Raw genomic sequence first — 23075 nt, 5'->3', positions numbered from 1 at the left:
AACCGTTCACTCGTGAAACTGTAATAAATAAAAGCCGTCTCAGTAACTTGCCCCATCACGCAGGAAAAACATCATAAAACTAATTCTATGTGAAATTTAATGGTGAATAATTTTTGTTTCCTATTATTTTTCTTTCTCCATCGAGTTGGCTAAATGCCCCACAACGATATGAGCCCGCGGACGGATTAATGTACATCGCAAACGCCAGTGGTTCGTGTTGGGACCCTGTACGTGTGCGCGTGATTGTTTTATATGTTCAGTATTTTTGCATTTGAGGCAATAAACCATCGAATTGTAAAATTCCAAAGCTGATCTCCTAGGACATGTTGTAAAGGAAATGTTAGGTGCATGCGTCCTTCACTCAGGCGATGCCATAAAGTTCGTTTAAGATCAAGGGTTAGGTAATACCATAACCTGACCATCAACTACTTTAGTTTGGGTAGGTTCACACAACCAAATTCGTATGAAAATTTAAACCTTAATATGGGTCCCTCTTGTCAGAAGAAAGTAGTCGAGACTCGAAATGAATTTGTAGAATTAGCTGGCGAGTTAGTTACACTATAACATTCGAAGGAGGAAATACTCGCTTCTAACCCATTGTCAAATCAAAAACTTGGTACAATAAACTTAAGGTTTTATACAAGTGCAGTATTCCCTATATTTATTTAAGGCACATCCAATTAATTTTGCGTGTGCAACATATACACGATCTCACCGAGTGAGTGAAACTTTCATGTCACATGCTTATACGCTTCTAAACAGTTCGGAACCCACTCAAAAACGGTGATCCACTCGTGGTCTCAGCTGAGGATGCGAGGATAGATAAACACTTTAGTCACAATGATAGTAGTTACGTGGAAAACTAATTAGCCAAGAAGAGCACGTCGATGAATGAGACAAAACAAATACTGGTATGCAATTGTGAGGTACAGCATTGTCTAAGGTATCATATTAATAATGTTTAGGAGGCAACTCTTTTTTTTTTGTACAGCACAAAGGCATCTCTGAATTTCACAGACTTTTTGTGTCGAAAAGTGCCTTTTCGTTTACTTAAGTAAACGAAAAGTAAAAACTTGTGTAGTATCGGGAAAAATAATGGGGAAATCCCCAGTGTAAAAATGGTAATGTGTCGAATGTGATGAAGAAATGTCCTCCGTATTTTATTAAGATAGTACTAGGGGTATAAGATTATATTGTAGTTCGTGGGGCAACACCGCAAATAGACATGGATTGGTACAGGGATGGAAGGCTGTGCGATAGAAGCACCTAGACGGTCATATTTTGTGGGTTTATGAGAGGTCACAGATGTGATAGGCGAAAATCGTTTTCAGTCAACGAGGTCCAGAGACGCTAGGACCACGTGACGCCGCTAGGGCCCGCTCCGAGGAGGGGAGAGTAGTCAGGGTTTAGACTACAGGGTCAGAGTTGAATCTGAGGAGCCATAGATGATAGACACGTAATTAGACGATTAGAATTGTTAAGATTGCTAGACGTTGCGTTTCTGTGTGCTCAGAGGCAGAAGGACTTGAGTGTGTATTAAGTAGTATGTTAAACATAGTGTTAATATGAATTGTACCGTTTTTCATAAAAAATAACCTGTTTTTATCTTTTTAAAAAGTGGCCTTACAGACATTAAACTAGTTTCATTCCAAGTCATATCAAAATTGGTTCAAATGTCAGTTGAATTCACGGAGATAAATTTGTTTTCCTTGACTGGTGTCCATTTTGAGACTTTTTTGGGCCCATTTTTAGGAGGAAACATCGACTTTTTCCATCTTAATGGCGATCAGCTGTTTGGAGTTCATTAAAATCACTTTGATCGTACTGCCACCGGTGCGCAGTGACAATACGCTGCCTGAAGTTCTACAGATATAGGTGTGCCTTTTTTTTTAAATCTAACGTCATTTAAATAACTTTTTTCAACACAGAGATAATTATTATATTGCGTAGTACGAGATGATGTGCTCGTTGTGTTCCTTTACCTATTCATCCCAGGATCTACGCAGTATCTCAGCCTAATTCACTACAACCAGTTGCCTTTAAACTAATTTATAACTAACTCCAGATATTTATAACTAACTTCACACCCACTGGGTTCATTTTCCAGCGATGAAAAAATGTTTCATCATCGGGACTCGAACCTGCGCTTCTGGGAATTCAATGTCATATTAAATTGTTATGAAAAATATCTAAAAATACCTTCGGGTGAGTTAATTCGAAATTTGGCGTCAGCCCCATGAAAAACGTAAATTCCAATAAGAAAATTTATGGGGCCTCGTAGTCCATGAACAAACCGGGGTATTATGAACTACGGTGAAGGATCTAAGTAATAAAAAAACGGTAAATTGCAGTCCATAAAATCCGCGATTTTATCTTCTGCAATTTGTTTAAAACGTTCGAAAAAAAATATTCGTTAAAAAACCTTAATCACTCTCCACGTTTCCCGCATTTCTCGCGTCTTCTTTTTTCACTAGTGAGTGCACAAGGCCAACTTTTGTTCCACAATTTTACTCCAATATAAAAAAAAAGAGTTGAAATATGTGGGACAGTACAACCGACTTTCCCCATCAGTAAATATAAAATGCAATTGGACCAGGACATACCTAGTTTAGCCCGCAATTCAGCAGCAAGTGACTCGTATATTGTTGCAGTTTGCGGTGGTATGTGCCGATGTTCACCACTACCCTCTGATGATTCGGATTCACGGGTACTCCTACCATCGCTACCCAAATTACTGCGGACTCGGGTGTCTGTGGCGTTGACCTTCGTCGAATTGTCCGAGTGTGAGGCAAGGGCTTTTAATTGGCCACCCAGAAGTTCGGCAGTTTCCACTGAATCACATCTGCAATTAAAAATTCAGAATTAGGACGACAGTTAACTTGACATTTATTTCATAAAAGCGTGCACGAAGAATTAAATTTTTGTCTGCTGAGGATCTTTCCGGAATCTTCAGAACTATCAGCGAAGGATCGGAAGAGTCGTCTGGTGACCCCGAGTGTGACCCAAAAAGAGTCTTCAACAGTTTTTTGATGGGGATTTTTTTTCGCCGAATGTTCTGATTTTTAGTTTGGAAACTATTTTTTTAGGGCGTTAAAAAGCAGATTTTTTATGGAGATTTTTTGGCGTCAAATTAATTCTTCATTTTCTAATCTGCGTCAAGAACCTCAACTTTTGTTTAATTATTGTTTTTCATTATTGAGAACTTTTGTTCGGCGTTGCTTTTCATTTCTATTTATTTTGCTGTTGGATTTTTCATAAAATCAATTAAATAAAAAACAAATATCAATCTCATTGTCTTCTGAGTGTTTATACTTTAAATTGAAAAACATTTTTATGAACTGGAATTCTGAGAAGTGTGAGGTACGGTGTTTAGGTTTCATTTTAGGTATGTAAACAAAGTGGAATGAGTAGGACTCGTTGAGAGCACGTCACCAAAAGGTCCAGGATGTTGTTTCCCTTTGTAAATCTAGTTAGTTTCTCTAAGAAATCGGTAAAAATCGGATGTGTCTTCCGAGCACAATTAATTGAGTTACGTAATAAAGTAAAGAAATAGTTTAAATTATTTCCAGAATTATTATTTTAAATAACCTATGTCCAATAGGTTTTACTATATATATCTCAAAATTTTGATTTATACCTTCTTTCAAAATATTTTGTTGAATTTTGGGGTTTTCCCCGAATACAAAATAAACTCGTTCCAGAGTTTTTATATTTAAGATTAGAGAAAATGTTTTATAAGTTAATTGTCGTCGGAGCCTTTTCCTTGGGACTTTTTATTACTGAACTTTTCCGAAGGGGTTTCCCCAAAACCATGTGGTGACTAGACATGGTCAAGATGGAATTTCTCAGTGAAGTTTCAGGGTGTGAAATTTATTGCCCTCTCTAAGTAGAGGTGAATCGGGGCCTGACTAGTAATTTGGTTTTTAGTCTCTTCTAAGATTTCCTAGAGTGTACAGTGTCCTCTTGACAAGTAGAGTCTGAACAATATATTAAAGTTCAGTGTTGAATTATTAAAAGCGAGGGGCTATTCATTCAAAAATTCGATGACACAGTGATTGCTGATTTCATCTGATTTCGAGATGATTTCAAATGATTTCATATGATTTCAAGTCTTTAATGCGAATGGGGCAGCAAGGGCGGTGAGGGCTGGTAGGGGAGATAAGTTGGATTCAATTAGATCTCCGGATAAAATACTAGCACTAGCAGCAGTTATATCCAAGTCATGTAATGACAAATACAAGGAGAAATATGGCAATCTTTTTCAATAAATCATTTATTCAACATAGTAAAATAAAGTATATCTCTGACATACTGAACTGAATTAAACTAAATGAAATAAAATCTTCACGTCTCAGTAAAGGACAAACAATTTAGAATTAAAAATATTTGACGACGTCTTTATATATTTTCTCATCAACTCGGAGACCATCTTTGGAAATGACTGGAGAGGAAATTGTTTGACGGTATTGACTAATATTTATATAGCCATGAGTAGTCATTGGCTGCATTTCAAAAAACTTTGTTTCTTTAAAATATACCAGGTACAAAGTACACCTATTTCTTTAACATTACCCTGTACACGAGCATATGATCCTGAGAACTCTCGAGATTTTATTGTTCTCCCATCCAAATAAACAAAACTCAACACTAATCTTAATAAACAAGTTTTATAATTCACTGATTTTATGTGATTTCATTTGCAGTCACCTGAAATCGATGAAATCCCAGAATTTCTCTGATTGCAATTAACTTCGACCGATTTCATGAGATTTCATGTGATTACAAACATGATTTCAGCCCGAAGTGACACAGTGATTTCACAAATGAATAGCCCCTCGATTAAAAGTGTGTTCTCAATCATTTTGTTCCTCATATTCCAACATACTTCAACCATAAACGCCATATTCCGGATCATCCGCCATTTGAAAATATTCTCTTCGTTTTCGACCACAGGTTGATTGTAGCAACAAATATAAATTTCCGATTTTTCTCCAATTTCAAGAACTTTTGTTCGTTTTATATTATCCTTCAAGTCGGGAAAATTATTTGCTCGCTTCAACCCGCGGATCATTTATGATTTTATGATCGTCCTTCAGTCACAACCAGGTTCCGAACTCATGACGCCCTTTCCCCCATCTACGATCCCCTTTCGATCTCCACCTACTACACCCTCACAATAGATGGACAAATGAAAATGTCCGTACATTTCTCTTAATTAATTGAAATTCATCAAAATTTTTTCCACAGGTCACGTGGAATTTGAACCCCCAACTCGGCATTTTCCTTCACAAGAATCAGTATTCAAGCAATCGGCAGCAAGATCGTAGAGTATCGACTCTCTCTTTTGTATAGTTGTCACATAGATCGCGCTTTTATTCCTAACTCCCGCAACTTTAACTCCGTTTACAGTCCAATTAATAGTTTTTTATCTTTTACTTTCAAAAGTAGAAAAGCATTCAAGTGTAATCAAAAAGTGAAAATATATTCAATTTTTAAGGTGAAGTGATTTGGTGATATATTCTATTGACTTTTTACCCCTAGATTTTTGTACAGTTCAGATAAAAATAATTATTTTTGTTTACCAAACTAAAGACTTTACTAAGGGAAAAAACAAGAGAAATTGTATGACTTCAGAGGACAGAGTTTCCTTTGAATTTCACATGTGATAAGGATTGCAACGTTCTTAAGTTCAGAACACAACAGATCATAAATTAGTCATTTTCTGGACTTTTCAAAACACGTCATAAACTTTGTCGACTGATTTTTGAAGATAAACAGAAGAGCTGTGTTTTAATTGTCCAAGTTTGAGGCATATATTTATAAAAATATTAATAATGTTCTGTTTTAATAAAATTTTGTCACATATAATACCACAAATGGTTCAAAATTATCGAATATTTCCCGATAGATTCATTGCAAACAAATGAAGGAGTCAAGTTTTTCAGGCTAAAAAATCACGAGTGCGAAGCACTCGTGATTTTTTAGCCTGAAAAACTTGACGACTTCATTTGTATGCAGGGAACCTAGAGGGAAATATTCTATAATTTTGAAGCTCGAGTGGTATTCAGGGGATTATTTTTCCTATCCAAATTTCGGCCAAGAGAATTGTGCCATGACATGAAAAGAGGTTTATTTGGTTAAGTTGTCGTTTGTTTATCAAAATTATCAAAAAATTATCGCATGTAATACCACAAGAGCTCCGAAATTATCGGATATTTCCCGATAGGTTCGTTGCAAACAAATGAACGTGTCAAGTTTTCCAGTTTAAAAATCACGAGCGCGAAGCGCGAGTGATTTTTCTGGAAAACTTGACGAGCTTATTTGTTTGCAGGGAACCTTGAGGGAAATATCAGATAATTTCGAAGTTCGAGTGGTATTCGGGGGATTATTTTTTGCATCCAAATCTTGGCCGATAGAATTGCACCATGAGACATAATTTTCAACGAATTGCCATTAATCTGTCAGATACAATTGAGGGTTACTTCAACATTTGTTTTTTTTTATATATATCAACATGCAAAATTTCCAGTGAAATTTCCAAGAATTTCCGCTAAAATACCGTGTTGACTATATAAAATAACGTCGAATGGTGCAATCCTACTGGCCAAGATTTGGACGGGAAAAATAATCGCTGATATTCGAGGTAGGCTATACAAAATATCAACAAATGGTGCAATTCTATTGGCTGAAATTTGGGTGGGAAAAATAATCATTAAAAAAAGTAACGCTCGGCCTGAGTCAGTAGTTAGTGCTAGACTTCCAGAATCAAAACTTTGAAATAATATTTTTTGGTCACCACAGAGATCTTTCGAAGGTCTTTTCATGATTATTCCCAACATTTCTTGAAGATCTTCAGGCATACGAAAATTGTTTTACGTCGGTAATTATAGTCGAACGAGTTGAGCAAACAAAGTCCGAAGCGAAGTTTTACAGAATTTCAGATTTTTTTTGGAGATGGGAAGCGTTGGAGAAATATAAAGTATTTTTTTCCACCTTTATAGACTATAATTAAGATTTTCTACACCGAGAAGGCATAAGTTTTTTGAAAAATTTACTTCATCTCCACCGAGAAATTCATGGCACGATAATTACTATGTACACATCCAGAAAAATATTCAGTACAAATTGTGGAAGTCGAGTTTGGTTATCGATTACGGAAGTGACTAGGAAAATTTAGGTGCTGAGATACCTTTTGTGGACTGCAGGGCAAATTTTACACTTTCGGTAAAAATCATTGTTACGTTGAGTAAATTTTCCTGGAGTAACTTTGTAAAAATATGTATCTGATACGAAAATTTTATTATCGCCTTGGGGTCATAATTAAATCGGAGACGATTGAAGGGAACATGCGATTCGAGGCTGCGCATACATCACGTGAGACATTTAGGGCGTGAGGAGAAGGAGGAAATGTCTGTTCCATGGTTTCACTATCAGGGAGATGATGAAAGAACGTCGATTACACTACAGTGAGTACCGTAATCAAAAATGGCATCGAAATGATTCTAGAGAAGTCAAATCGTCCAGATTTCGTGTTTTCTGATTAGATTCATACGATCTTTCTCAATATAGATAATCAAAACACTTTCACTCAAGTCACTTATTCACAGAATTCATGGAAATGTGATTTTTTTAAACACGAGGAATATTTATTTCTCCCAAAATGAATTCAAACGAAATAAAATGTTCTTCAGAATTCAATAAAAAAATTTCATTTGATTCTAAAAGGAGATTCTAAACAAGTAGGCGATCGTCGCTGTTCGACAGAACTGATGTGACCGATATTTGACGCGTTATTATTTTTCTTCTTCATTTCTACGAATTCGATTGGTAGTGCGGTTCCGAACGGATCTGCTCCAACTCGATTTCAAAAATGAAAAGGTAGATATTCGCGATGTGAGTTATTTATGGTACAGACATTCGCCAGGAGTTCTAGAAAAATATATTTAACCGATTAGTAACATGAACTTCAATTTAACAATAAATTCTTTGATAACTAGCCGATGGAATGCGCTTATCTGACGTTCGATGCTTTCATATGATAAAAGCTATGATCATATTAAAGTTTAAGTTGCAATTTTTCATCAAATTATTGAGTACAGAATACTCAAAATATAAAAAAACGGAAAAAATCCCAATATCTCGCGATTTTTGTACCAACAGGTGTCATGGGGAAATTTCTGGAGATTTCCCGAGGTTTATTACGGTTTTGGCAGATCGAGGAATTTCTATTAGTGGCGGGAATGAGCCCTAAAGACCAAATTTGAAGGAATTGATGGGAACGAAAAAAAAAGGATCCGGATATTTTGAAGTACTGAAGGACCCAAAGGGTCATTTATGATCGTGTAGATTGTCCCAAGTGTCCAACAGATGTCGGAAATAACAATTAAATGGTTTGGGTGAAGCCCATGCGACTATTTGGGGAAAACAATAATTAAATATAATTAAAATAATGGAGTATACAACATAACGATGCCATTTCTCATAAATCTAAATTAAATTTTCGAAAGTGCTGGTATTTTTTCTATTATTGCCGTCTCATAAACAAATCATAGAACTCGACCCCCAAACGGTGAATTATCTTTTTCTAAATGTCAAACAATTTCTTAATTTTTATTCGTCTAATTATAACAAATTCAGATTTTAATCTTCGCCTCCAACGAAATTTTCGATTTTCCCAACAAACACTGTATCAAGTTTTGATTTTCCTCCTTTTTTTAAATAAACAGAGACGATAATTAAATTGAAGAAAAAAATTTCATTCCAAATGCAATCGAGTTTTCAGAACATTTTGTCTGTTTTTTTCTAGTCTTTGAATTTATTAAAAGGGCAGAGCTATGTCAAGGCCCTTGAACAATAACAAAATGACTTACTTCATCTGAAGCTATTTCTATCTCCTATTTCCAGTTGGATAATCGTGGTATTTACCTAACATAAAGAATAACGAAATCCCACACTCACATAACTATCAATTTTCCCAAATAACGAAGAGATTTCATAATAAACTGAAAGATCTCCCCATCTGACATTCAACGGAGACCTTCACCGCTTCCTCTACGATAATTTCCCCAGCGTAAACCTGATAAACTCCTTAAATCCCTTTGAATCCCGCCTCCTCCCGACTACAATAACTGAACAGAACCATATGGTCATGTGCCTCATAAATAATTCACAACTTCAACTCTCTAAGCACCTGAATAAGACGATAAAATGTGAATGGTTCGATTCTCTCGCAACGAGACGTTCTATTCCCCCATTTTCGATGTCATCTCTCTCACACGAAGAGAAAAATATGAGTTTTTATCGTGTGATTTCAATCGTCGCCGTCAAATTTCGGTATTCGGTTGAAAATGTTTTTAATGATTCTTAATTAACTTTTCGTTCCCAAATTATAAAAAGGCTTTCCCAAAGTTTCCCAAATTATTTCCTAATTGTTTCAAGCATCAATTCATGGAAATAATCAATTTGTTCGCCAAAGGCTCCAGGAAAATTACTCTTTATCAGCTTCGCAAAAGTTCCATATCGACCTCGCAAAATTCAAACCCTAATGGACGACGAGAAGTTCGACGCTCAACAGCTGATGCAACAGGTGCCATGACGGAGTCCAACGTCGGCAATAATCGGATATATTCGGTGCTCATTGTTGACCAATCACCATGAGTTAATGAATGAGTTAACTGTATGGGGCACAGTAAAAAGTGAAAGAAAGTGCTGCGTGTTAAACTGTAAGGAATTCTGAAGGAATCCCTTCGAGGTCTAGTCTAACCCTAATTTTGTGAGTAAAAAAAGAGAGAGAGAGAAACTAAGTCATTCAAAATTACGAATAAGGAATTTAATTAAATTAATTTTTTTTTTTTTTGGGAATCCGATATATATATTTTGCGCTTTGAGTTGATTAGATTTCGGAAAACATTAGTTATGTGAACTCAGGTTGCGTTTTCGAGAATTAAAATTAGGAATTATGTTTATTAAATTTTGCGGATAATTGACGCGCCTCGCGGTTTTACGATTTTGGTTCAAGGAGAATTATCACGTTTTTTAGGCCAAAATATTACCGAGCCACGTAATTTATTTGAATTGAAACCCTTCTATTGTTTTCGCGGAAACGTGTAGGAGCAGTTGAAACGCTGCCGCTCAAATAGTGGATTTACGGGGTAGGATGGATTTTGTGTTGAGTTTTAGGGTGGAAGGTCACGCGAGCAATCACGACCGTTGACCTCGCGTGAATTGCCAAAGGTCGTTACGTTTAAGTTAAAAATTAGGGCGATAGGAAAATAAAAATAAATCGCGGAAATTTTATTTTGTTTTTAGTTATTTAGTTACGTTTCTCCTATATTTCACTATTGTACCATTTGGTACGTCGATTCTGGGCCCGATGCAATAATTTTTCTGCGACTCTTCACTCGGTGAACCAGTCGTTCCTCATCGAGTTGTAACTATAGCTATCCACATATAGAATCCTTCAAAGTAATACACCGGTTCTATTGGCCTGGCCCATTAGCTTCCAAGTGGTAGTTCAACAATGTGTGAGAAAATTCAGCATTTACTTGTTCGCTCAGCAATGGGCCCCACGAGCCTTGAATGCACCCAGCAACTCAGGTCTATCCATTATTATCATTTTCTCTGTCATTCCCACCACTCCCCAGTCCTCACAATTGGGCCCTTGTTACTCCTCAAATTATGGAAATGGCGTGGATGTGCATTGGGCATCATCAGCATGAGGCGCCGGTACCGTTACAATCGTGCAAAATCGTTAATTAAGGAGATAGGCGAGGTCATGTAAACGAACGACCCCAAACAAGAGAGAAAGATCTTACGATGAACTGGTTGGCCTTGTTGTATCACGAATTACTACACGCATGTGAGAAGAATGAAAAAAATACTCTCACACTCGATGCTCACATGGAGAGGAAAAATTATTTTAGGAGGGAATTTAATAGTGAAGTGGTAAAATGAGATAATTTAAATTATCTGAGTCGATTTTTTGAGTGATATGTCCAGGTTCAAGATGAATAGCGATTTTTTGCGTCTGAATGAAAGTCTTGTATTCGACCGATTTTTCGATTTTCTAATTTCAATTGCAAATTATGTATAACGTTATGAAATGCGAGAAAACTTACTTCAGAGAAGTATTTATTTTTGATTATTTTTCCCACCCAAATTTCAGCCAATAGAATTGCACCATTTGTGGATATTTTGTATAGCCTACCTCGAATATCAGCGATTATTTTTCCCATCCAAATCTTGGCCAATAGGATTGCACCATTCGACGTTATTTTGTATAGTCAACACGGTATTTCAGCGGATATTCTTGGAAATTTCACTGGAAATTTTGCATGTTGATATATATAAAAAAAAACAAATGTTGAAGTAACCCTCAATTGTATCTGACAGATTAAATGGCAATTCGTTGAAAATTATGTCTCATGGTGCAATTCTATCGGCCAAGATTTGGATGCAAAAAATAATCCCCCGAATACCACTCGAACTTCGAAATTATCTGATATTTCCCTCAAGGTTCCCTGCAAACAAATAAGCTCGTCAAGTTTTCCAGAAAAATCACTCGCGCTTCGCGCTCGTGATTTTTAAACTGGAAAACTTGACACGTTCATTTGTTTGCAACGAACCTATCGGGAAATATCCGATAATTTCGGAGCTCTTGTGGTATTACATGCGATAATTTTTTGAATATTTTGGTAAACAAACGACACTTAACCAAATAAACCTCTTTTCATGTCATGGCACAATTCTCTTGGCCGAAATTTGGATAGGAAAAATAATCCCCTGAATACCACTCGAGCTTCAAAATTATAGAATATTTCCCTCTAGGTTCCCTGCATACAAATGAAGTCGTCAAGTTTTTTAGCCTGAAAAACTTGACTCCTTCATTTGTTTGCAACGAATCTATCGGGAAATATTCGATAATTTTGAACCACTTGTGGTATTATATGTGAAAATTGTATCTCTCCGGTAAATTACTGTCAAGGGGGACCGAGTTAGGTTTAAATTACGATAATCATATTACTCTAGAAGATGAGTATTTTCTACCTGGCCCTGAATGAAGTCTATCAATATATATTTGTTATTTATTATCAATATTTATTTAGTTTTTCAAAATTTCTCATTTTCTTGAGGGGAGAATTTCGACGAATTTTTTAATTATCATAATTATTGCAGGACTTCACTCAAAGTTATAGTTAACATAATCATGTTCTAGAACAATATAATTAACCCAATTCAAATGTAATCATAGTCGTCCGGGAGTTACTCGAATTCAGAAATGAAGGATCGAAAAAATAAATATTTCCCTGACGTAAATGGATATTTCGCAAAAATGATTTTTTTTTCTGAGTGTACATATATATTAGAACTTATTGTTATTGCATATGTAGTGAGTTGTCCGTATGTCCGATTGTTTGTGAGTTGCGTTGATGTGTTGTGTTGAATTGTCCGGTCACTAATTTGACAAATTGATCCATTACATTCATCTCACACCAGTTCCCATGTCGTAATTCTTTCAAGAATTGTAACTCCGTTGAACTTCAGTTTTTTCCTTTTTCCTCCACTGTTCGAATTTTTTTTATTTATAAATAGTCTCGCTGCAACGATTAGCCTCAATTAAAGAAGTTCCTGGATATAGTCAGACTAGAGTTTAATTCTTTGTCGTCTTTTTCTCTGTTTTTCATCTCATCACATGTGTTTTTGTGACGTGCCATCTCGCAGAAGCTTGAATTTTCGGTATTTCTTATCATTTTCCTTTTATTCCTCTCTTTTCCAAATTAGCTGACCCAGAAATTATTTTATTCAAAGAGAACGTATTTCCCCGCGTCCATAAATTAATAAATCGAAATTATATTCACTATTTTTAATCCTCAGTGCAGGTGCTCTCTCAATCGTTTTGTTACGGTATTTATATTTTCCCCAAATCTAGAAATAATTAAATTCCTCGTGAAACAGCTATAAAAGACCCTTCGTCCACATTTTCAATTTTTTTCCTAGATTTTAATACTCATTTATTCAAATATTTCTGCGTTTTTGGGTCGTTTATAACTATCCAATACCTTCATGACGAACCACAATAATGTTTACTTGCACCAATCGGTTCGTCTCGATCATTCCTCATCACGGGCTGCACCTACCCTAGCAAACCCCAGGCTGCCTGTTCTGTCGCAGAAAGGATTGTTTATCTGTTTAAATTTTCATAATTTTGTTAAATTATAATAATTTGTATTTTTATTATTCGACTGGGATTTCCCCCGAAATTGTTTGATTGAAGGTTAAATCTTTTAATATTTTAGTGGGAATAAAATTCATCTCTTATTCCTTCATTAGAGTCGGGATTTCCCCAGGATTTTATGGTGGACCAATTGCTATGGTTTTACTCCTCCGAATGATTTTAGTGTGGATCAATTTATGGGTCCTAATCCTTCGAAGGGTTTATACCACGCTCTATCATAAAGAAATTGAAATTGTAGAATCTCTCCATGGTCCGTGTGATCGCCTAAGGATTGTCGTTTTACTTAATTTTAAGTTTGTTCCGTAGTTCTACTCAAGTAAGACATTATAATTATTGAATCTCGAGTTGGTCAGATTAAGTTTTTACATTTATTCTATCAGCTGTCTGTTTATGAATTACACCGTTTTCGGTTACACTCCTCCGTATATTTAATTAAATTTAATTCAATTTTTAATAATAATTTTGCTAAAAATAAATTGCTTGAGATCTATTAAACATAATGGTAATTTCATCGAGTATAATTAATAAAAACAAATCTCACAATCATCTCCTCAGTGTCTCTAACCTGTGCGAGTGAACTCTGCCGCTCCCTTCCACCTCTCCCCTAACCGAAAAAATCTCCCAATTTCTCAAAGATAGTTAATAAAAAGATAATAAAACGATTATTTCATGAAGTTAAAATTATGGGAAAAGTTTCAACTATTAATATGTGGGAATTGTGAATGTTGGAATATTTGAGTACAGCTCTTTCATTGTTCTACAAAAAATCACTCGACACCTCTTGTTTATTTCTCTGGGCGATAGCTCTACTAAGGGACTAATTTACGATCGGTTGTACTCCGCTTTCGAGACGGTTTAATCCTAAACATATGCTGAAATTTCAACAACGGACTGTGTTCATTTAAGTTATAAAATTGTTTTTTTCCCTTTGATCTAGTTTTCAGTCTCTGGACAACGGTCCTCTAGTTAAGACGTGCCTTCCTCGTGCTAATGAAGAATATTCTAAAGAGTATTTCACTGTGTCTCAAATAATTTGATCATTTACACCCATATTCCAATAGTGAATATAGTATATTTTTCAAGAAAATAAGTTTGATGAGAGAGAGACTAATTCTGCGACCGAACACAGTGTCCTCTTGACAAGTAGAGCCTGAATAATATATTAAAGTTTAGTGTTGGAATATTAACTGTGTGTTTTCCATCATTTTCGTTCCTCATATTCCAACAGACCCCCGAACAGTTTTGGATTTCTTTATCAGATTTAAGGTTTCCAACAATTCTCTGTAAATTTTTCTCTTTCTCATTTTTCTTTGCAACCTATTCACATATTTCCACACTTAACCGCAATTTTAAGTTGCGGTAATCAGTGAGAAAATTTGGATTTAGAACAGCAGCAAACTCCACTATTGTACTCCACGTATCGTTGCATTTTTACGTTAGACCATCGTGTCCCAGTATTACTCAATTCTAGTTCAATGAATTCTCGGTTACTGTACCATGTTATCTACCATTGTATTCACAGGCTGTATCCTGTCGCAAAAATTTTATTTCCCTCGATAAAACGGTCAAATGATTCTACGTAAAGAAATTATGTTCAAGTACTCGACGACCTCGAGTGGCCTTTCTAACTCTCCAACCATCAATTTCATATTAATTCCCATCGAATCCAAGGGATCATTAAGAAATGGAGAACTACTTTCAGTTTCAGTCAGTGTATTGGCTCTATTGATGAAGAAATTACTTTCACAACATTTTTCAACGATTATCACAGTCTTTCTTTCTTTGAAAAGACTTGAATTATAAGAGAGCGAATTGAATGCTACGGTTTCATATTTATTGCTGCAAAATCACTCTGGTTAGGCTTTTTTTATATTTTCATTTCCGGGAATTCAATAATCGAGTAACTTTGATTGATTGATTAACTGATGTTTTAATGTAGGGGTGAAATTATCGGCTGTCGGAAAATTTTCTTGCTATTGAAGGGGAACCAGGGAAACATTTGAAAGTCTTCGACTGATGACAATAATTATCATGAGCGTTTCGATGTATCAGGAATTTCAGTCCAGTGAACGAATCGAAAAATAGGTGGTTTTAGCAGTCAGGCTAGTGTTTTTTAAGAGAAAATTCTGGCCAAGTGCAGATTTAAGCCGTAAATGCGTTATGATTCTGGGACTTAGTCTCTCCAAAAATGGTTTATCCAAAATAACTGGGAAACGGCCCGAAATACGAAGTAAGAGGTAGTAAACATCATTGTAGAGTATGTAATTCTGTATAAAAAAGGTCCTGAGCCTTCTACCCCTATTTCTCATGATTCACCCCCGGGTAGAGATGGAAAAAACTCGAAAAATTGAGAAATTTTTAGAAAAAAGTGAGAACAAATTTTTAGGTGGAAATACTACAGTATTTTTTTCCAATTTTGTCAAAATTAATCTTCAAAACTTCGACTTTTCCAGCACATCCACACAGACATTCGGTTTAATCTGCTACAAAAAATATTTTTCTTCCTTAACAAAAAATGCAAAAATTATGGTTTTACTTCTTGAGCATTCAGTAATCTTCAAAATCCTTAAATATCTAATTTATTTGAGCTGAGAAACGAGTCAATTAACAGAATAATCTTCATCTTTAAAGTTTTGAGGAAATCGCCAACTTCATAAGATGGAAAATAGCTTTGACTTTCCTGTCCATTAATAAGTTAACGATACCTCAAATAAATCACTGCATCTTCTAGATTATTTGCCATTGAAATTAGAAAATCGCCTGTTAAAGTTATCGATTTATCTCCTCTGACCAATGAGGAGAAGAGAACAACGGTTAGACAAAGGTCAATAAATATTGGACACGTTATCACTATTAATTAATGCCCCCATTATTAATATGTGAGTGGTACTCGTAGACCGGGTGGGTCAACGCGTATGGTATCAAAAAAAGTAGAAAAACTTAGCACGACTTTTCAATGCAGCGTCCTACGCCATACTGACCTGCGGAACAAAGCTCTCGAAAGCCGAGAGCCACCCGGAGAAGGAGAAAGAAAATAAATTAGTCCCTTCGAGAATGTTCTATGGTCATCCCTCATCCGATTGGTAAACAGACCAAAGACAGACTCGTGACAAACCACTTCAATATCGCCAAATCCGCTAAATGCAAGACTTCCCTTCAGAAGCAAAAATGATTTTATCGAAGATCAAAATACGAAATGAAAGGCAAATATTCAGGACATTCTCAAATTTATCCTGAACATCAGAATTATATCACTGGACTACCAAACAATTTCCAGCATTCAGTGGTAAACAACTTTTTCCACCCATTTCTGCATGACTGCATGAAGATTGCGAGTGCCTGTGGTCCAATTCTCAACGGTATTGTTTTTTTTTCCACCATTTCTTTTTGTTAATTTTTTTCCTTCATTTCGTTACCTTCAACACCATACTGATATAATGGTGAATAAAAGAGTGAAAAAATTTCTAAGAGGCAAACCTGTAAGCGTGAACATGAACAGGATTATTGGTGGCTGGATTGGGAAGAAGAAGCGTGGCGGCGACAACATCCTCCCGTTGTACGGCAGCAAGAACTGCATGACCTGGCACAAGATGCTTCACCGCAGACCTCGTCGATGCGCCCGGATGAACCGTCTGAATGATCTTCAGTCCCTTGCTGCTTACCTGTTTAAATATTAATGATTAATGTATTATTAATGATTTTATTCAACGAGGTGGTGAATGATAAATTCTGTAAACAAGAGAAGTAGGTGATTCTCAGCAAAAGTTGTTGAAATATTCAACAAGTCGCTTTGCAGATACTCTCACTCATTTTTACATCTAAAGAATATCAATGTCCTGTCCGCGGTAGGAATTACCCAGCATTGACAATGGGGCCAAACTTGGTTGACCCTAACCTGCCAAATCTGACATTTCCTAGTGTGGGTCTGGCTTCAACCGATTGTGATGCCGATCTAGGGCCAACATTATTTCGTTAGGTTAGACGATGCCTGGTATGAAAACAACCTCAACAGGTTATAGTTTACGGAGAGTCCGAACCCGCCGCAGGGTCTCCTCGGTCTTGGAAAAATCCAGATCTTCCAGTAAGCTGAAGGACTTTCGCTACAATTCCACCACTTTTTGCAAAGTACCGACATTGCACCCACGGGGAACCTCGGGGAGGTAGTCCCTGGCATATACTCAAATATGTAGGACCTCAAGCATTACTCCCCCTCAATGATCCATCTTCTAAATTCACAAATGATGCCGTCACAATCAAAAGAACATCTGATGGAATTTAGACCTCAGCGAGGTACCAATTTCCATGGTTTAGTATCCATATTCATTTTTGGTAATATTATCGAGTCACAGTGATTTAAATATTGAAACACACGAAAAAGGATATTTGCGGAGTTTGAGCTTTTGGGAAAAGTGCCATTTTGAATGGTTTGGCCACCATGCGCTGTCAGGAACGCAGACCGCGCACTTGGCATTGTCGTTATTTCAAGTACCCCTGTACAACCTCAACTGGGGTCCGGATAGTAGAGATTGAACTATCACAAGGTTTTGGTCCTCCATGAGGTGCACACCAAGTACAATCGTATTTCAAATGCGGTCGAGCGTGTCAGGAGGTTCCTGGTTGGACTCGAGATCCGCGGGGTCGTCACCCCCGTGTGCAAGGGTGGTTTTACCCCCCCCCCCCTTACACCCCCTCCGGGATATTTCGTTAGGTCACCCTGAACCCCGGTAGTGAGCCTAGTTCATAGTCTGTATGATGGTTGGAACTTTCTAGAGTGGGCCAGACTTCAGCCAATGATCATACCAATGGAGCCAGAAAATTATGGAAAATTGATTGATGTCGATTATTTTTTATTTTCATTGAAAACATTAACAATTGTCTTATGTTAATGTGTTTTATCGTTTGATTGACGCGATAGTCGAATTTAATTTAAATTGAGATCTGACCCTTCCCTGAGTTTGTTAGACTCAGATATACTCTGTGGTACGTCAATGGTTTTAACGATATTTATCACTAACGGCGACTAACCCGAAAGCGACGAGGTTATAAGAGGTATAAATGAAAGACAGAATTAATCACAATTCACTTGAACACTTTGGTTATTACCAATAAAACAGAGAGGAGAAATATGCCGCTTTGCGTGCCGTATTTGAATTTCCCGCCTCGAAAATGACCATCAGATGGCAATTACATTGATCAACGAGGAAAATATCTAATGGAAAGAGAATTGACTGAAGTAGAGGGTCAGTTCTGGGGGTTTGAGTGACCCCAGTGGCATCGTAGTACCTCACCCAAGAAGAGGCAGAGCGCCACACGCACTCCTGGGGTGTCTGCCCATCAGCCGACTCAACAATTCCTCAATAACAGTCCCGCTGTCAGAGGGACTAGTTAAAAATGGAGATCTAGTTCTCTGCCTCCCCGAAATGCTTTTTTTCCATTGAAATTAAATAACATTAGGATGAGCAGAAAGGAGGCTATGAAGATGCTTCACTTAAAATTAAGGAGATTGGGAAGACGTCATACCAAACCCAACTACCGAGTTTGGTTCTACCAATTTTGTTTTCAACTTTCTGACAGAACAATCGAATGGTTTCTTGATTCGCGGTTTCAAAGAAACTCTGAAAATGAGAATTTTGTGGAGTAAGATAGGGATTGAGAATTATTTGGAATTAAAAACGGGCAGACATCCTGTCTCTTCTGGGGTGTGGTACTACGAAGCACTGGTGTCACTCAAACCCCTAGAACTGACCCTCTACTTCAGTCAATCCTCTTTGGTCTAATACACGAAGTTTCCCGATGGTCCTTGTAGCTACCTCAAATTACGTCCTTGTCGTTTTTTGAATAACATCAAAATATCGAAGTTAATATAATTGAATTTCATTTGTGTGTAAAATTTTAAGTCCACCGAGTCGATATAGTCCATTTTATCTGTTGCATGGACATAAAATTCCGCGACTATCTCTCGAACGGTTCGACAGTGAGAAGAAGATTATCGCAATCTTTCTGATATCGAATCTTTCGCAAATTATTTTCATGATTTTCTTATCAATCGTAGCCAAGTAAACAACATGAATATTCATTTTGCCGGTAGCGCTGGTTAACTTTCTAAATTCATAACTCAGCATCATAATTGTTTAATTATAATATCGCAGTGATAAATGATTGAATAAATTATTGGGAGAGCTCTTTAGTGGGGAATTTTATAGACCTCGGGTCCACATGTCCTCTTTGGTTTTCACATTTTTTTGAAGTTCGTTCACCTCGTAGATGGCCTATAACACATTATTTTAATGTTGTACTCGATTATCGATACAATTTTGAGAAATTTTCTTGACTAGACTAGAAGAAGATACTTCACGTGCATACGATCGAGCAGTAAATTATGCATTTCATTTGCAATAATTACAATCTTTCAGGTAATTTTTACCGGAGGACGGAAAGTGCTTACTTTTTGTCCGCCCATCATGAGCAAACTTTTCGTGCATCTGCAAAAATAGTAGATTATGGCATGAGGACGTTAGGTGGAGGATTGTGAGGAGCGTAAGGTTTGCAGCACGAGACGTAGACTTGTCACCCCGAGCGCTGCAAACTTCACACGACTCATAATCCGACCCCATCGTCCTCATGCCATAATCTCTTTTTCGTTATGAAGATCTATGGTGGGTGGTGGAAGGGGCGTACGAAGGGGGGGGGATCTTAATCGAAATACTAAGAAATGAATAATGCTGTAATATTATAAAATGCTTTTTGATGAGAAAACTTTTGAGGTTGAGGTTCGGATCTGTCTCTGAAATGTTCTGGTGTCCCAGAGAAGTTACATGAGCTGATGCAACCGAATCAGTGGAATGCTGCTCTTCACTGCACATTTCACTAGAAAGCACGTCGTCTGAAGTTTCAGGAATAATGCGATTCATTGTCCTTTTTAATAATTTTCACTCATTTGATGCTGTTGTGTTGCTCAACTGTCATGTCACTCCGGAGTTACGACAGTCTCCGTTAGAGGCATTGTAGATCGCGTTTAGCGGAGGGTAGGGTAGGGCAGCACCTATACTCTTAGGAGCTGTAATGTATCTCGGTGGAGTCCGGTCTTATAATATTTAACTTATCGTCCTCAAACCAGTCGGGTAGGAAGCACTTTCCGCGCCGCAGTCACGAAAATGAAAATTAAAATATTTCACAACTGTCGATTATTTTTGTTGGATTTCGGGGTTTTCCCCGGGTTCAAAATTCGTTCTTCCAGAGTTTTTATATTTCCGGATTTAGGAAATATTTATTTCTTTGTTGCTGTGGGTCATTTCCTTTATATTATAATAAAAAAGGGGAAAGCTCTAGAGGGACTTTCTCACTGCGGGTTTTTCCCAAAATACCTCTGGGGACTAGAGATCGTCAAGAAAGAAAAGTCGAAGGGTTCAGGGTGAAAGGAGAAATTATATTGCCCTCTGGAGAGGAATTTAACGTGGGCCTCATCAGAAATGTTTAGTCAGTTCATTGTAAGTCTTCGTTCAGTAAAGTACCTCTTGACTGTCTAGAGTCTTATAATATTTAATAATAACTCTGAGTCTCAAAAATATTCCTACAGTTTATTTATTTTGACCTCCATAATCCAATAATGTTTTATACTAGTTTTGAAGGCTGTAAATGTTGTAAATACTATTTTTTTCTGATAACAGAACTTGGTTAAACAAGAAAAAAAAGGTGTCAGTTTAGCATTTGCTGGACACAAGTTCAAGTCTCCTCGAGACAATTTTTCAAATTTCATATTCCACTTTGGAATGAAATATTTGACGTGCTATTGTCGTTTATTTTGTTTATTAACCGCCGCCAACCGTATTCCAGTCGAATTCAACAATTTAGAACAATAAATAAAACTTCATCGCCTTTCGATCGGGGACGCCCTGATGATTTCCCTATCAGGCAACTGCGTGGCGCTGCGATCGGGCCCACGTCGGATTTACCCGATGATGCCCGATGATCAGGCCGGGTAAACCCGAGGAGGACTCCAACCCAATGCAAATTCTACTCGGGAACGTACACTTGGCGAAATGCATCACCCATCAGAAATGATTTCCCTGTTGTTCAACGAGGAGACCCACCGACAAGGAATCTCTTTCAGGACTGTGGTGACTTGGCTTCACTTCCAACCAACCGATCAGTCCCCAATACCTCAGACATACCAAACATTCGCAAGGCAATGCTCCAGGCCAGTTTCTCAATACACATACTCTTTTTTCCTGTCCTTCCCTTTTTTACTCTCCACTCCCTGTGGGCATTTGGCGTGTCGTAATATGGCTCGTGACCGATGGATGTCTCAACGATTCATTCGAGAGCCGGTTGCCGATTCATTGTGCACCATACGGAATGAAGGTTGAAAAAGGGATCGAAGAAGCCACGAATCAACCGTTAACTCCACTGGGTTATCTTGGAGCGTGTGTTGGAACTAGTTTTTATTACCAAAACATTGCCAGACGTGATTTCAAAGGCACAAGGGTAATGAATAAACGAGAAAAAATTTTATCAATGAAATCAGAAAGGAAACGTTTCATTGTGTATTGAGAGAGGGAGAGGGAGATATTCGGTTGAAATTACGGAACAATTCAACCAATTCGCAGTGAGAAATTAATTTTTCTCAAGTTGGTAGAATAGGACTACATTTGTATTTGGGAAGTGGAGCCCTCACAGGGCAAAAAACATAACGAGCTGTTACTAAGGAGATTGAGTTAGTCGTTGAAGTTAGTCATAACATGACAGCAGTGCTGGAACAGTTGTAATACATGAGTTTATAAAAATATATAATTGTCAACTAATTAAAAGGCTTCTATTTATTATAACAGAAGTTGGTTTTGGAAACTGTCATCGATGGGGTCGAGTCTCGGTAGAGTCATGGGATCATATAATCGATAGATCGAATGTGAGCCGATATATCGTCCAGTGAAGGATCGTAAGAGTATAGGTATTTATAGGGGTAAATGGAAATTCAGTAACTTTTATCTATCGACGTGTTATAGAATCAAAGCAAAAACCAACGCGCGACAGGCGCCATTCAATAGAAGTCATGTGATGGATACGTTGTTATTATTATTGTTTATACATTATTATCATTTTTTCATCCATTTCTAGCAATTCGATTAGTAGTGTATTTCCGAATGGGTCCGTAGCAATTCGATTTCAAAAATGAAAAGGTTAGTATAATGAAAAGGTTAGCAACCTGACTATTAACCACTTTAGTTTGGATTGGTTTATACAACTAAATAATAAGAAAGTTTAAACTTAATATGGGTCCCTCTTGCCAGAGGAAGTGGGCAAGACCCTGAATGTGTTTGTAAAATTAGTTTTGAGTTAGTTACTTTCGAACATTCGAAGGAAGAAATAGTTTCTTCTAATCTATTCTCCACAATACGAACTTGGTACAATAAACTTTATATCTCACAAGTGCAACATTCCCTTTATTATTTCAAGGCGCATCTGTCTAATTTTGCGTGCGCAGCATATACACGATTTCAACGAATGTGTGAAGATTTCGTATCATATGCCTATACGTTTCTAAACATATTTTATTGTTAATAACATGTGGGTTCGTAAAACGGAAAGTTTGAAGGTCCACATTTTTTAGTTTAAGTTGCGCTGAAAAATTGATAAAAATCCTTTAGAAATTCGTATCCAGATCAGTTTATTTTATTACGCCTTCTTTCATTCGTTATTGTGCCCCACAACAATTTTTCGTTTACTGATTTTGATTGGTTAACGATGAACGTCGAATACATCCGATCATTGCCGACATTGGACTTCGTCATGGCACCTGTTGCATCAGCCATTTAGCGTCCATCTTCTCGTCGCCCATTAGACT

General features: G+C 37.0%; 1 protein-coding gene across 6 annotated transcripts in view; it reads right to left on the bottom strand.

The window, feature by feature from the left end:
* LOC135168181 (uncharacterized) overlaps positions 1-23075 on the bottom strand; it is a 114609-nt gene that overhangs the window by 47085 nt on the left and 44449 nt on the right. For all 6 annotated transcript variants that reach the window (XM_064132128.1, XM_064132127.1, XM_064132123.1 and 3 more), the window contains 2 exons: positions 16712-16896; positions 2604-2842 (listed from right to left, as the gene is read on the bottom strand). In XM_064132128.1, the coding sequence (XP_063988198.1) occupies positions 2604-2842; positions 16712-16896 (424 nt within the window). The remainder of the gene's footprint in view (positions 1-2603; positions 2843-16711; positions 16897-23075) is intronic.

Source organism: Diachasmimorpha longicaudata, chromosome 12 (assembly GCF_034640455.1).
Source record: "Diachasmimorpha longicaudata isolate KC_UGA_2023 chromosome 12, iyDiaLong2, whole genome shotgun sequence".
Taxonomy (NCBI): Eukaryota; Metazoa; Arthropoda; class Insecta; order Hymenoptera; family Braconidae; genus Diachasmimorpha; species Diachasmimorpha longicaudata.
The sequence above is the reverse complement of the archived record's forward strand: the minus strand, read 5'-3'. Positions and strand labels throughout refer to the sequence as shown.